Source organism: Anas acuta, chromosome 18 (genome assembly GCF_963932015.1).
Source record: "Anas acuta chromosome 18, bAnaAcu1.1, whole genome shotgun sequence".
Lineage (NCBI taxonomy): Eukaryota > Metazoa > Chordata > Aves > Anseriformes > Anatidae > Anas > Anas acuta.
The window spans coordinates 2,987,149-3,000,334 of NC_088996.1; the positions used below are offsets into that span (position 1 = coordinate 2,987,149).

Here is a 13,186-nt window from a genome sequence, read left to right on the forward strand (position 1 = left end):
TTCCACCTTCACAGGGGACAATGGGGAAAAATAACCCAAAGACACCTACCCAGAGCAGCCCCTTGGGACCATACATATTCATGACAAACAAAGCAAAATTGCAAACAAAGTGTGAGCTCGAGCAGCCCAGGGGCAGCACGAAGTTGCCGCTGACCTTTTGTGTTGCACGCTGCAGGAGCACGTTCCTCGGCTGCGAGCTCCCCGGACCGGTGGCGTTCACCTGCCTCGCTGCTGTGCCTCTGCTCCCAAAAAGGCAGCACCCATGCATCTTTCATGTGGCTGCTAAATAACTTAGCTTGCTATCTATAATTTAATTGGAGCGAGGTGTCTCCTGCAGGAGGAAGCTTTCCCCGTCTGCCTTAAGCCACGAAGTCGGATGGCACCATTAGCAGGTGGCCCCCCCGTAACGATGTGGGGCTGGCATTATGGATTTCCTCGGGAGCACAGAATCTTTAAAACAGGCGCAGGCTTCGGTTGTCCTCGCTTGCACCCAGAAAGCACTTACCACCTCCAGAGCCCCCCTGTGAAAGCAGGCTCCCAGCCCGCCCCACAGATGTTCCCGGCCCGCACCGAGAGAGCAGGGCGGCTTTGATAAAGAAAACATTGTCCTGGGGCAAAACTCAGCGAGCGTGAAGACTTCTTTTTTCTTCTTTTTGCTGTGATTTGGCAGCATCGCAATGGGTTTCTGCTGGGCTGGACTCAGCTCAGCTCGGGGCTGTTGAGGGTTTTGTTCCCGCACCCTCCCTGACACCCCGGTGCTGCCCTGCACAGATTCTGCCTCCCCGCAGGGCTCGTTTCTGCCACAGGAACCTCCCCGTGGTTTTATGCCGCCTGCCATCCGTGGCACCGGGGCAGCCCGTGCCATAGCAGCACGGATTTTTTCCGAAGAGCAGGCGGGTATTTTCCTACTCTCTTTGTAGCTGATGTTTAGGTTTTCCCCACCCCACGTTTGCTCCACGTCTGAGCCCGATGTGTGCAAAACGTCAGCTTGCAGGGCAGAAGCCTGAGAAAGTCGGGGGCTCCCGAAAAAAGGCATCTAGACAAAAAGCACTTACACAACCCAGCGCTGCCTGCGTGCTGCAGCGCCAATAAATATTTGATTTGAGCTGAATGGGAAGGCACGGGGTCCAGAACCGTGCGAAGAAGAGTGAGAGTTGTGAGCAGGATGATACAGAAAGGCGGATTAACATAGCGAGCGTTCCTGGCCCTCACCCCAACATGGGAATCGCTCGCTCCCAGCCAGGAGGGGCCGGCGCTACCTGCAGGAGGGGTGGCAGCAGGGGCAGGCGGTGCCACCAGCGCCGTGCCCCGTGTCACAGCTGGCTGGGACCCCAGGACAGCAGCTTCTATGGCCTGGCACGTTTCCTTGTCTAATTTGGGCAGGCTTGGCTGTTGTTTTTTGGTTCAGGGCTGTTTCACTCTCACTTTTCTGTTCTCTTTCACGTGCCCGGCAGGTTTGGCTTTCTAATTCCCACCGCTTGCAGTGGCCACACCTGGTGACCGTGTTCCTGTGCCCTTGCTTTCCCCGTTGCCCTCCCGTGCTTTCCGTAGCACCCAGGCTCAGGTCCCCGGGTGCCCCCATCTCAGCAGGACTGCCTCGCTGCTCTTCCCGCAGCACGTGAAGCACAGTTTGGAGGAATCCCCGCATCCTCCCGTGAACGCTCCCCGTTTCCATCTCCTGCCTTGGTGCCGGGGAGCCCCGGGGCTTTGCCCTGCAGACCGTGACCTCTGCAGAGAGGCAGAGCCGATGCCGATGCTCCCTCCAGCTGCTGGGCACCACCGGGCCCCGACGGATTGTACCCGACTGTACCCGATCCGGGGTCGGTGCCCGCTGCCCCCTGCGCCCCCCCGGCCGGCCTCCAGCCTCGGCTCCCCGGGGGGGAGGTCGCAGCCTCCCGGTGGCCCCCAGGGACCCGAAGCGGGCACAGGACGGGGCCACCGGGGCGCAGCCGCTTCCACCGCCAGGAGCTGCAGCTCCTCCTCCTCCTCCTCTTCCTCCTCCTCCTCTCCTCCTCCTTTCTCTTCCCCTTCTCCCGGAGCCAGCCCGGCCGGGGGAGGAGCCGCCCTCGCACACAAAACCGCCCTCCCCGGCCCCACCGGCTCCCCACCGGCGCCCAGCGCCCGCCCGGGGCCATGCGCGCCCCGACGGCACCGGCACCGGCACCGGGAGCAGCACCGGCACCGGGCGGGCGCCGCCGCCGCCCCCCGGGGCCATGAGCGCGGCGTGGGGCGGCCCCGGGGGGCGCTGGCGGGGCGGGGGGGGGAGGCGGCGGGGGGCTCGGCGGCGGCCCGGGGGGGCCCGGGGGTGCCGGGGGTCCCGGGGGGCGCTGCGCTCGCTGGGCGGCCTGGCCGGGCGGCTGCTGCGCGCATGGGGGCGCCTGGCGGGGGGGCGCGGGGCGCAGCGGGGGGAGCCCGAGGACGACGAGGGGGGCTTCGGGGGCGGGGGGGGCAGGGGGCGGCGGGCACCGGGATCGGGGTCGGGGTCGGGGCGGGGGTCAGGACCCGGGGGCGGCGGGACCGGGATGGGCACCGGGACCGGGACGGGGACGGGGATGGAGGCGGGGACCAGGGTGGGGACCGCGATGGGGACGGGGCTGGGGACCGTGTCCCGGCCGCCGGGCGCGCAGGGGCTGCGGAACCACGGCAACACGTGCTTCATGAACGCCGTGGTGCAGTGCCTCAGCAACACCGCCCCGCTCGCCGAGTTCCTCGCCCTCGGCCGCTACCGCGCCCGCGGAGCCCGAGCCGAGGTCACGCAGCGCCTGGCGGCCCTGGTGCGCGCCCTCTGGACCCTCGACTACAGCCCGCGGCTCTCCGCGGAGTTCAAGGTACGGCCCCGACGGCCCCAGCCCGGCCCCAGCCCGGCCCCAGCCCGGCCCCGGCACCCCACGGCCGCTCAGCAGCTCCCACGAGCCGTGGTGCTGAGCCCCGCATGGGGCCACGCACGGAGCGCGAGGGCTGAGCCTGGGGCTCCCTCCTGCTGGGTGCTTGCTGCCTGCTGGGCGCTCTCACCCCGGTGTTTTCTTGATTCCCCTTGCACTGAGCTCCCTCGCAGCAAAGAGAGCGCAGGGTGGGTGCCCCGCAAGGGGTCAGCCTCGGTGCTGCCTTGGCACCCCGCTGCCAGGCTCTGCCCGCCTGGGGTTTGGGCACTGTGCCTGTGCCCGGTGCTGTCCGTGGCCGGCTCGGTGACAGCTGGGTTTCGTGACGGTGGCACCCGGCTGGCACTGCGTGTCCCCGGTGATTTGTGCTCGAGGTGTTGGGCTTGCTGCGATCCCAGCAGCGCGTCCGCTCAGCCAGGGGCTGGGCCCTGACACTGAGCTGGGCAAAGCTGGAGGGGACCTCGGGGGGCACCCAGCTGGGCTGAACACCCCCCCACTTTGCTCTGCTCAGCAGAAGGGGAAACTGAGGCACGGGGCAGCGCATTCAGCCAGTGGCCATGGAACTGGGGGGACCTCAAGGCCAAGCCTTGGGTGTGAGGGGCTGGAGCTGAGCATGGGAGAGTGTGAGACCACAGGCTTGGGGGCTTCAAGGTTGTTAGAGCCTCTGTGGGGCTGTTGGCTGATGAACTGCCTAATTAGGGAAGCCTTCGTTACCGGGATGTGCCAGCCAGTTGGAGGGTGCTGGGTGCAGGGGTCTGCCCGTGCGGCACCGGGCGGCGTTGGGCTGAGCACGCCCCGGGGTGGCACCGCCAGCCTCATCCCGCTGGGGAAACTGAGGCACGGGGTGGCACCGGGCTGGCAATGGGGTGCTGCTGATGGGGTGAGGGTTTGGCCAGGCTGGGGGGGGTCTTTGGTGAGAGCCCCGGCCCCAGGAGCATCCCCACTGCCTGCTGGGGTGTCAGTGGTTCCTGGTGCCCAAAAGTTGTTGCACAACGAGCTGCTGGGAGATGCTCCCTGGCCGGCCCAGAGCTGCTGTGACAGCCCTGCAGCCCCCGGGACAGCGGGCACCGGCCTGTTACGGGCTTAATTACTGCGGGCTGGGGCTGGGATGGGATCAGGGCCTCGTGCCGGGGTGCCAGTTGTCTCTGGGACGTGTCCCGGGGCTCAGCGCCGTGCCTTGCAGAGCATCGTGTCCAAGCACAGCGCGCAGTTCCGGGGCAACGCGCAGCACGACGCCCTCGAGTTCCTGCTCTGGCTGCTGGACCGCATGCACGAGGACCTGGGCGCCGCCTCGCCCGCGCAGGGGCCCTGCGCCACCGCCGAGGTGGGTGTCCCCGCTCTCAATGTCCCCGTGTCCCCTTCCCCAGCGAGGTGCCAGCGCCTGGTGTGACACCGGCGGAGGCCGTTTGGCTTCGGGACAGGGCCCTCTGTGCCCCCCAGCGTCCTTTTTGCAGCAGCAGCTCTCAGAAGCTGAACCCACCACTGCCCGCCCCTTGCACCCCATGGGCAGCGCCCTCTTCCCGGGTGTGCCCCCACTGTTTTGGGGTCCCCGTGGAGCCCAGCGCCTGCCCTGGGTCCCTGCAGCACCCGTGGGTGCAGCAGATCGCTGCTGGGAGCGGTCTCGGTGGCACTTTGGCTCCAAAGCGGTGCCTGCGGGGGGCACTTTGTGCTTTCCCTTCTGCTTTCAGAACCTATTAAACAGGAAGAAAAGCTGAAGCACGCTTTTTGCCATCAGGCAGCAGCTGCTCAGGCGGCTGGGTGGGAGCTGGGAGCACAGCGAGCGCCTGAAACCCCCTGGGAGAAATCAGCGCCCGCATCCCCCACCCCAAAACCTGCTGCTGGTGTCACTTGGGGTGACACGGGGTGGGGACGCTGTGGGATGCAGAGCGGGGACACCGGGTTTGGGGACATTCTGAGCCAGGGCTGCGGTGGCACAACCCCGGTGTGTCCCCTGTGCCCTGAGGACAGGCAGGAGCCGCTGGTGACAGCTCTCTGGTGGGACTGAAACAGGCGCTGGGTCTACCCGAGCAGCCCCAGGGGTCCGAAGGGTTTGCTGCTCAGAGGGCTGGTGCAGGAGGAGGAACCTCCAGGGGATTTGGGGCAATTTGGGGGAATCAGAGGGGGCACAGGCAGTGTTCAGAGTGAGTCAGGTCCCCCTCTGACACGGCAGATGGCCCCCAGCAGGCCGTGAGGACACGTCAGGCTCAGCGGGACCTGGTGCCAACAGATGGCTCCAGGCAAACCCACGGCCCATCCAAATACCTGCTGCATTTTCAGGCTTTCTTGTGGCCATACCAAAAACCCTACAACAGCCCAGTCCTCCAGCAGCATCTCACCGCTGGCTGTGCGCGCCCTGAGGGCGCCCCTTTCACAGGGCTGGAGGCTGAGGCAGGGCAGGGAGAGGGGCCCCTGGTTTCCAGCAGCCCAAGCCCTGAAAAGCCGAGCACTTGTCAGGTTGTGCCCAAAAATCCCCCATGGGGCCAGGCAGGGGTCGCTCCCCGTGCCGCAGAGCCCATGGGGACGCCGCAGCCGTGCCTGACTCCCCGTGCCCCCGCGGTGCCCCGGGCTCACCCCACTTGTCCCTTGTCCCCGCAGCCTGTCCCGGAGCACAGCAGCAGTGCCGGCGGTGCCGCGGCGCCCCGCGCGCAGAGCTTCGTGCAGAGCCACTTCCAGGCGCAGTACAGGTGAGCAAGAGCCAAATCCTGCCCTGGGAGCAGCACCGCAACCGCGTGGTGCTGCCGGAGGGGGGGACAACCAAGGGCTGGGACCCCCCGGGTCTGCTGGGCTGGGAGGGCTCGGGGAGGAGGGCAGCGAGGGGACACGTGTGGAGGTGCAGAGGAAAGAGAGGGGGGGAAAATGGAAAGGGGAGGGAAAAGGAGAGGAGAGGAAAGGAGAGGAGGGAAAAGGAGAGGAGAGGAAAGGAGAGCAGTGCCGGCTGCTGGCATTAAGCATTGATTTGAGCCGGGCTGTGCTGGGGCTGCGCGGCCAGCACCGGGTTGTGCAGCTGCAGTCACTGCGGTGCCATTGATAGGGTTCAGAGTGAACGGCTGGCCGGGGCTGTGCATGGCTCTGGGTAGGCACCGTGGAGGTGACACCAGCCCCTCACCTCCATCTCACAACCCCGCTGGGGCTGTCCCATCTGTGTGGCTCCATGCCGTGCACCTTGGGGACGTGCCAGCGCCGTGCCGCGCCCCGCAGGTCCTCGCTGACGTGCCCGCACTGCCTGAAGCAGAGCAACACCTTCGACCCCTTCCTCTGCGTCTCGCTGCCCATCCCCACGCGCCAGACCAGGTGAGCCCCCGCACCCCCCACTCCCCCAAACCCAAAAAATTCGCACAATTGGGGTCAAAAGATTTGTGGTGTGGGTGCTGTGACAGGAGGGTGCCGGCCGAGGGGGTGCCCCCCGCCCTGACCCCCCCCCCCCGATGCCATCCGCAGGGCACTGAACGTGACGCTGGTGCTGCAGCGCGATGCCGGGCGCCCGCTGCGCGTGGGGCTGGCGGTGCCGCTGCGGGGCACGGTGGCGGAGCTGCGCGCCATGGTGGCGCGGGAGGGGGACGTGCCCCCCGAGCAGGTACCGGGGCTTGGTGGCAGCGGGGGGCACCCCAAATCCCCCCCCCCCCCAGGCCCCCAGCGCCGTGGTGTCCCGCAGGTGATCCTGGCGGAGGTGTCCCCGCAGGGCTCCCTGCGCTCGCTGGGTGACAACGAGGAGCTGGGCACGGCCGGGGAGGGGGCGGCCCTGTACGCGCTGCAGGAGCCGCCTGCGCCCCCCGCAGGTACCGGGGCGCTGCTGGGATTGGTGGGAGATAACAGCCCTGGGCTCTGATTGGTGGGAGATAAGAGCCCTGGGCTGGGATTGGTGGGAGATAACGGCCCCTGTGCTCTGATTGGTGGGAGATAACAGCCCCTGGGCTCTGATCGGTGGGAGATAACAGTCCTTGTGCTGGGATTGGTGGGAGATAAGAGCCCCATGATCTGATTGGTGGGAGATAACAGCCCCCTCCACCCCAATTTCATGATTGGTGGAAGCAGGTGCCTGCCCTGCTCTGATTGGTGGCAGCCTCCTTCCCTCCTCCCAGTGATTGGCGGGAGCCGTGTCCCTCACGCTGTGATTGGTGGGGGCAGGTGTCTGCCCTGCGGTGATTGGTGGAGACTTCACCCCCTATTATAATTGGTGGGAGGCGGGGACCCCCTCTGCTGCGATTGGTGGGAGGTGCGTGCGCTGCGCTGTGATTGGGCTGCGCTGTGCCCCTGGGGTTTTAATTGTGCCCCTGTCCCCATGTTCCCCCCCCCCAATGCCCCCCCCCAATGTCCCCATCCCGCAGGCCGCCCCCCGGCCCCCCCCGCGCTGCTGCTGCTGCTGCTGTGCCACACCGCGGGCAGCGGCCCCCAACAGGCCAGGTACCGGCCCCGCGCCCCCCCCAGTGCCCCCCCAGTGTCCCCCCAGTGCCCCCCACCCCCGGGGGGCGCCCCCGGCCCCGTCCCAGCCCCGTCCCCTCCGTCCCCAGGTTCGGGCCCCCCCTGGTGCTGTGGCAGGAGCGGGGCGCGGCGTGGGCGCAGCTGCAGCGCCGCCTCCTGGCCCCGCTGCGGCCCCTGATGAGGAGCGGGGCGCAGGTGAGACCCCCCCCGGCTGCCCCCACCCAGGGGTCCCCGCAGCTGTCCCCTGGGGGGGCTGGGAGGGGGCAGCCCCCACGGGGGGGGCCCCGTCCCCATGGGTGTCCCCATCGTGGGGGTGGGAGCAGGATCGAGGCCCCTGGGGACCCCGAATTAAATTCCCGCTGCCAGCCTGGGGTGGGCGCTTGGCCGGGGGTGGCCCCGCTCCTGGGGTGGCCGAGCCCCCCCAAACCCCCCCAGCCCCCCCTGAACCCCGCTGTGCCACGCAGGGCTCGGGGACCCTGTTCCGGCTCCGCGTGGCCGGGGACGCAGCGCCCGGCACCTACCTGTCCCCGCAGGACGCGCGGCCCCTCTGCCACCCCACCATCGACAGGTGAGGGGGGGGGACGCGGCTGTCCCCATGGGGGGGGGAATGGCCCCGCCGGGAGGGAAACTGAGGCACGGAGCGGGGCCGGGGGCTCACGGGGCTGTCGCTGCCCCGCAGGGCGCTGCGGCTGAGCGGCGCGGGCGGCCCCCCCCACGTGCAGCTGACGGCCGAGTGGGACGTGGCCACCAAGGAGCGGTGAGTCCCGCGTGGGGATGGGGGGCAGCAGTGGGGTGCCCTGCCCTGAGCCCCCCCCCCCGGCCTCCCCCCCGCCCCGCAGCCTCTTCGGCAGCCTCCAGGAGGAGGCCGTGCAGGACGCCGAGAGCGTGCGGCTGCAGCAGCAGGCACACCAGCAGCACAGCTGCACGCTGGACGAGTGCTTCCAGCTCTACACCAAGGAGGAGCAGGTAGGGGGCACCCCAAAAACTGAGCACTACGGTGCCGGGGGGAGGCTGCTGGGGCTGCCCCGGGCTTGTTTCGGGGTGCCCACAACGCGCGGTGCCCCCAGCTGGCCCCGGACGACGCGTGGCGCTGCCCGCACTGCCGAGTGCCGCAGCAGGGCACGGTGAAGCTGAGCCTCTGGACGCTGCCCGACATCCTCATCATCCACCTCAAGCGGTTCCGGCAGGTGGCCGAGCACCGGCACAAACTCACCACCCTGGTGCGCTTCCCCCTGCGGGGGCTGGACATGGCCCCGCACCTGGCCCCGGGGGGGGGCCGCTGGGCACCCCGGCGCCTGCCCGAGAGCCGCCCCCGCGACTCCCTGTACGACCTGTACGCCGTCTGCAACCACCACGGCAGCATGCAGGGCGGACACTACACCGGTGAGTGCGGGGCGGGACGGGGACGGCAGCGGGGTGTGCTTGGGGCACCCCAGGGGATGGGCAGTGGGGCTTGGGGCACGCTGCAGGGGCTGTGCTTTGGGGTACGGCCTGGGTTTGGGGTGCACAGCAAGGAGATGGGGCATGGGGTTGGGGTGTGCTGCAGGGGGATGTGCTGTGGGGCAGGACGTGGGGTTTGGAGGGCACCGCAGGGGTGTGCAACGAGGCTTGGCTGGCACCTCCGGGGCACGTGGGATGGGGTTTGTATGGCACGGGGTTGGGGGGCACCGCAGGGGATTTGCTGTGGGGCAGGACACGGGGTGGGGGCGTGCACAAAGGGCAGGGAGCACGGGCTGGGGGCGTGGGGCTGTGTCCCACAGCAGCGCCTGCAGGGATCGGGCTGCCCTCGCTGCCAGCACCACCCCGCAGCGCCATGGGGCTCCCGGCCCCGCTGCACGGGGTGAGGGGCGGCCTGGGGGGTCCCTGCCCCCCCCTCGTGCCCTCCCTCACCCCTGCCCCAGCCTACTGCTGCAACTCCCTGGACGGGCGGTGGTACAGCTACGACGACAGCGCGGTGGAGGCGGTGCAGGAGGACGAGGTGAGCACCCGCAGCGCCTACATCCTCTTCTACCAGCGCCGCGACGCCATCCCCGCCTGGTCGGCCAGCAGCGCCGCCAGAGGTGAGCGGAACCGTCCCAGCCCTGGCACCTCGCGGCCACCTGCACGCTGCAGGGATGCCACCTGCACGCTGCCACCCGCCTGATGCTGCCTGGGAACCCCTGGGGCATGCACGTGGGCACAGCACAGCCAGACACATGTGTGCCATGGCACGGTGCGCACAGGCAATGCTTGCACCCGGGGCCGTGTCCCCACGTGCACACCGCAGCCGCTGTGCGCGCCTGCGTGCAGCTGGGTCCTGCACACACCGCACACGTGCTCGGAGCTGCAGCTGTGCAGCGCAGACAGCTCGGTGTGGTCACACTTAGCCCACACACCCACACACGTGCACACAGCTCCTTGCAGCTCCCCCATTGCTGCAGCCCCCCAACCAGCCCCCCTGCCCTGCTCCCAGGGGTGCTGAGCCCTCCCGGGGCCCCAGGTGGGATCGGTGCTGGTGCCGGCACCGCGCAGCCCTCGCACGGAGCCCGGCCCCGGCCCCACTCGCAGCCCCCCGCTCCCCGCAGGCTCCAGCAGCTCGCCCCTGTCCGATCACTGGGTGGCCCGGCTGGGCGGCAGCAAGCGGGACAGCGCTGTGTCACAGCCCCCTGCCCCCCGTCCCTCCCCGCCCAGCACCCCGGACACCAGCACCGCCCAGGAGAAAGGTGAGCAGCACCCCCAGCACCCACAGCACCCCCAGCACCCCGGGGCGGCTGCTCCAACCTCCTGCTCCTTTCCTTGCAGGCGGCTTCGAGGCGAGGCCCTCGGTGTGCGGCATCCAGAGCCGCAGCCTCAGCGTGAAGCTGCCCCCCGCCCGCCGTGACGGCCCCCCCAGGCCCGTGCCCCTGCGCTGGTCCTTCACCTCCCGGCCGTGGGCACCGGGGCAGCTGGTGGTGCACCTGGAGCCGGGGCACCGGCCCCGCCGCCCCCACCGTGCCACCCTCCCAGCAGGGGCGGGTGAGGATGGCAGCCCCCACGCTGCCCCCCAGGCCCGGAGCCCCTCGCTGGGTGAGGCAGCCGGCACCCCCAAAAAATCCGAGCTGCCCCTCTGCACCCCAACGCTGCGCCGAGCCCGGAGTGCAGGTGCTGAGGTGGCCCCGCGCCTGCACCCCAAAAGCAAGAGCCCCCCCGGGAGTGGGGAGCTGGAGCAGAGACCCCCCCGGGGGCGGCAAGAGGGCAAAGCTGGGGGGGCTGCGCTCTGCAGCAGCCCGGGGAGCCCCGAGCCGCCCATCAGGCGCTCGCAGAGCTCAGCCAGCCTCCCCCCGCGCCCCCTCCGCCTGCTGCGGCGCTCGGCCTCGCTGGGCAGGGGTGCAGGGGGCCCCCCACAGCCCCCACCCGGCCCCCCGGGCATGCGGGGTGCGGTGCTGCGGGGCCGGGAGCGCACGGCATCGCTGCGCCATGCGGCTGTGCCCGAGTCCAGCTTCTGAGCAGGGCCCCTGGGGCTGGTGTGAGGCTGAAATGGGAGCGTCTGGCACTGGGGGCATGGCGCGGGGGGGTGCCCAGAATTGGGGCATTTCTGCACCATGAACATCCAGCTCCCAGGTGCATGGTGCACCGTGAGCATCCCAAATCTGGGTGCGTGGTGCTGAGGGCATCATGCAGGTACCTGGAGGCGGCGCATCCCTGCACCGTGAGCACCCCAAACCTGGGTGCGTGGTGCTGGGGGCATCATGCAGGGGGGTGCCTGGAATGGGGGGGGTATCCCTGCACATCTGGCACCCCAGGAAGATCCCGCAGCAGGGCACCCTGCACCCCGCTGCACCGGGGGCATCCTGTGCCCCAGCGCCTTCCCAAGCCATGCCTTACCTGGGAGCGAGCACCAGGCAGCAGGCGTGGGGGCCGTGGGACGTCAGGAGAGGAGAGGATTTATTCTGTACGGAGAGTTTTATGCAGAGATGGTTTTTGTTTTGTACGAGGCGACTCCTCGGCAGGGTGGCCGGCAGCGGGGCGCCGCTCCCGCTCTCAGGGCTATGCAAAACGCGATTCCTCCACCCAGCTTTTGTACGCGGGGGCTGCTGGCGGCGGCGCTCTGAGCTCTTTTATTAAAGACACGTGAAAGGAGCCGGTGCCGTGTGTGTGTGTGTGTGTGTGTGTGGTGCCCACCCGGCTGAGACCTGAAGCCCCCCTACAAGCTCCTGGAGTGGGTCCGTGGGGTTTGTAGGTGGCCGTGGGCCACCCATGGGCACAAGCCTGTGGGGAAGGGGCTGGGGTGCAGCAGGGCAGGCAGAGCCCCCCTCCAGCACCCACATGGCAAGGAGTGGCTGTAATGGGGTTTTCCTTCACCCCAAGGGCACAACCCCACTGCTTTATCCCCACCCTGACCCCCCCAAAGCCCACTTCCACAGCACGGCCCCGCGACCACCGCCACAACCAGCTGCGAAGCCACCGCAGGCGTCGAATAAACCCAGGCTCGGGGCGAGTTCAACAGCAATTTGCACATTTATTTAGGGTGCTCCCACCCTCCCCTCGCCCGGCCCCCCCCAAGGGGTGACGGTCACATCGCGGCGGGGCCGAGGGCAGCCCGGGGGGGCTGGGCTGTGCAGCGCGGGGAGCGGAGCGGGGCCGGGGGGGCCGGGAAGGCGAAGCATTTCCATGTACATTGGCCCTTGTACGCCAGGTCAGGTGGAACGGCTCCAAATAAAACAAATCTCTCTCTATATATTTCTCTATGTACAAATATATAATATATATATATCTATGCCCACCAGATATATATATATCCCATCTCTCTGAAAAGGATAAAAGGTTACTTTGTCTCTGCATGCACAACCAAAGCCTCTGCTCCACGCCACCAACCCACCACGACAGCGAGCGGGGGCTGCAGGCGGGGCACGGGGACGCGTCCCCCCCCCAACACCTTATTGCTGCTGGGCCGGCCTCCCCCAGCCCCGCTCGGCCACAGCGAGCGCACAGCGGGGCCGAAGCAAAGAGACGAGACCCTGGAGCAACGCCACCTGTGTGGTGCCCCCCGTGCCCTGTTTCGGGGGGAGGACGGGGCCACTGGCACCTCTCCAGCCCCGGTGGCACCGCGGGGACGCCGGATGCGCCCCGGGACGTGGGCGCCTGCCGGGGGGGACATAGGCACCGAGTCACAAGGCAAAGTCTGGATAAGGCGACCCCAACCCAACCCAACCCAACCAAGGAGCAACCAAGTCCCCCGAGCGCTGGCCGGGTGCCGCGGGGACGGGCGGGGAGGGGACGCTGTCATAGGGCCGTGCTCTCCGAGTCCTCCTCCTCCTCCGGGGGGGCTTTCACCGACAGTCTCTGCGCAGCGTCCGGCGGGTCCCGGCGCAGGGCGGCATCGACGCCGAGGTGGATGGACGGGATCTCGAAATGGACCAGACCTGCGGCGGGCACAGACGGGCGGTGTGAGGGGCTGCCACGGGGGCACGGGCGGGTGCTGGCACACGGCGTGCTCCGACGGGCGGGCTGCGCTTGGTGCCACCGCCGGGGCGGCACACGGGGCCCCCAGCCTGGCCAGCTGCCTGTCCCCGCTCCTGGAGGGATGTTGGGGTCCCTCAGCAGGCGGCAGGAACACACCCAGGGGAGCGGGGGAAAGTCCTGGGCCCTGCTCCTGCAGCTGCCGGCTCGGGGACCCTGCCACAGGCGGCAGCACCCAGGGGAGCAGTGCCAGAGCGCAGGGACAGCTGGGCACGGTGCTGGGGGCACCAGGGGTGGGTGCTCTGGTGCTGGGGGGCACCAGGTATGGGTGCTGTGCTGGGGGGCACCACGCCTGGCTGCAGACCCACTGCAACGCCTTGGGTACCAGGCTGGGGTGTGTTGTGGGGGCTGCACCGAGCCCCGGGCACAGCACCGGGGCGCAGCAGGGGGACGCAGCACGCCTGGGGACA

The 13,186-nt window shown here is 68.9% G+C and overlaps 2 protein-coding genes across 10 annotated transcripts in view; one reads left to right on the forward strand and one right to left on the reverse strand.

Moving 5' to 3' along the window:
* Window positions 1-13,186, reverse strand: part of ARHGAP44 (Rho GTPase activating protein 44) — a 288,621-nt gene that overhangs the window by 252,919 nt on the left and 22,516 nt on the right. For 4 of the 6 annotated variants that reach the window (XM_068654665.1, XM_068654663.1, XM_068654662.1 and 1 more), the window contains one exon: window positions 11,756-12,679. In XM_068654665.1, coding sequence (XP_068510766.1) covers window positions 12,540-12,679 — 140 coding nt within the window. In that variant the 3' untranslated portion in view covers window positions 11,756-12,539. Of the gene's footprint in view, window positions 1-11,755; window positions 12,680-13,186 lie in introns of those variants that run through there. The other 2 variants (XR_011088679.1, XR_011088680.1) reach the window with 2 other exon arrangements.
* On the forward strand, window positions 2,063-11,396 carry USP43 (ubiquitin specific peptidase 43). 4 transcript variants are annotated; one of them, XM_068654652.1, is made up of 15 exons: window positions 2,070-2,828; window positions 4,063-4,203; window positions 5,475-5,563; window positions 6,078-6,170; window positions 6,318-6,453; window positions 6,532-6,655; window positions 7,205-7,280; window positions 7,388-7,493; window positions 7,763-7,866; window positions 7,978-8,055; window positions 8,138-8,264; window positions 8,366-8,681; window positions 9,200-9,358; window positions 9,863-10,000; window positions 10,080-11,396. In XM_068654652.1, the coding sequence occupies exons 1-15, from the start codon at window positions 2,214-2,216 to the stop codon at window positions 10,760-10,762; spliced, it is 2,985 nt and encodes a 994-aa protein (XP_068510753.1). In that variant the 5' UTR covers window positions 2,070-2,213; the 3' UTR covers window positions 10,763-11,396. The 4 variants fall into 4 exon arrangements, with proteins under 4 accessions (XP_068510756.1, XP_068510755.1, XP_068510753.1 ...); XM_068654653.1 differs by having other exon boundaries at window positions 2,307-2,828; window positions 6,506-6,655; XM_068654655.1 differs by lacking the exons at window positions 7,205-7,280; window positions 7,388-7,493 and having other exon boundaries at window positions 2,063-2,828; window positions 9,200-9,276.

Coding starts and splice junctions, on each gene's coding strand:
- USP43 (XM_068654652.1), top strand. CDS start 2,214: ATGAGCGCGGCGTGGGGCGGCCCCGGGGGGCGCTGGCGGGGCGGGGGG. Junction 5,564..6,077: donor CACTTCCAGGCGCAGTACAG/GTGAGCAAGAGC, acceptor CGCGCCCCGCAG/GTCCTCGCTGACGTGCCCGC. Junction 6,454..6,531: donor GGGACGTGCCCCCCGAGCAG/GTACCGGGGCTT, acceptor GGTGTCCCGCAG/GTGATCCTGGCGGAGGTGTC.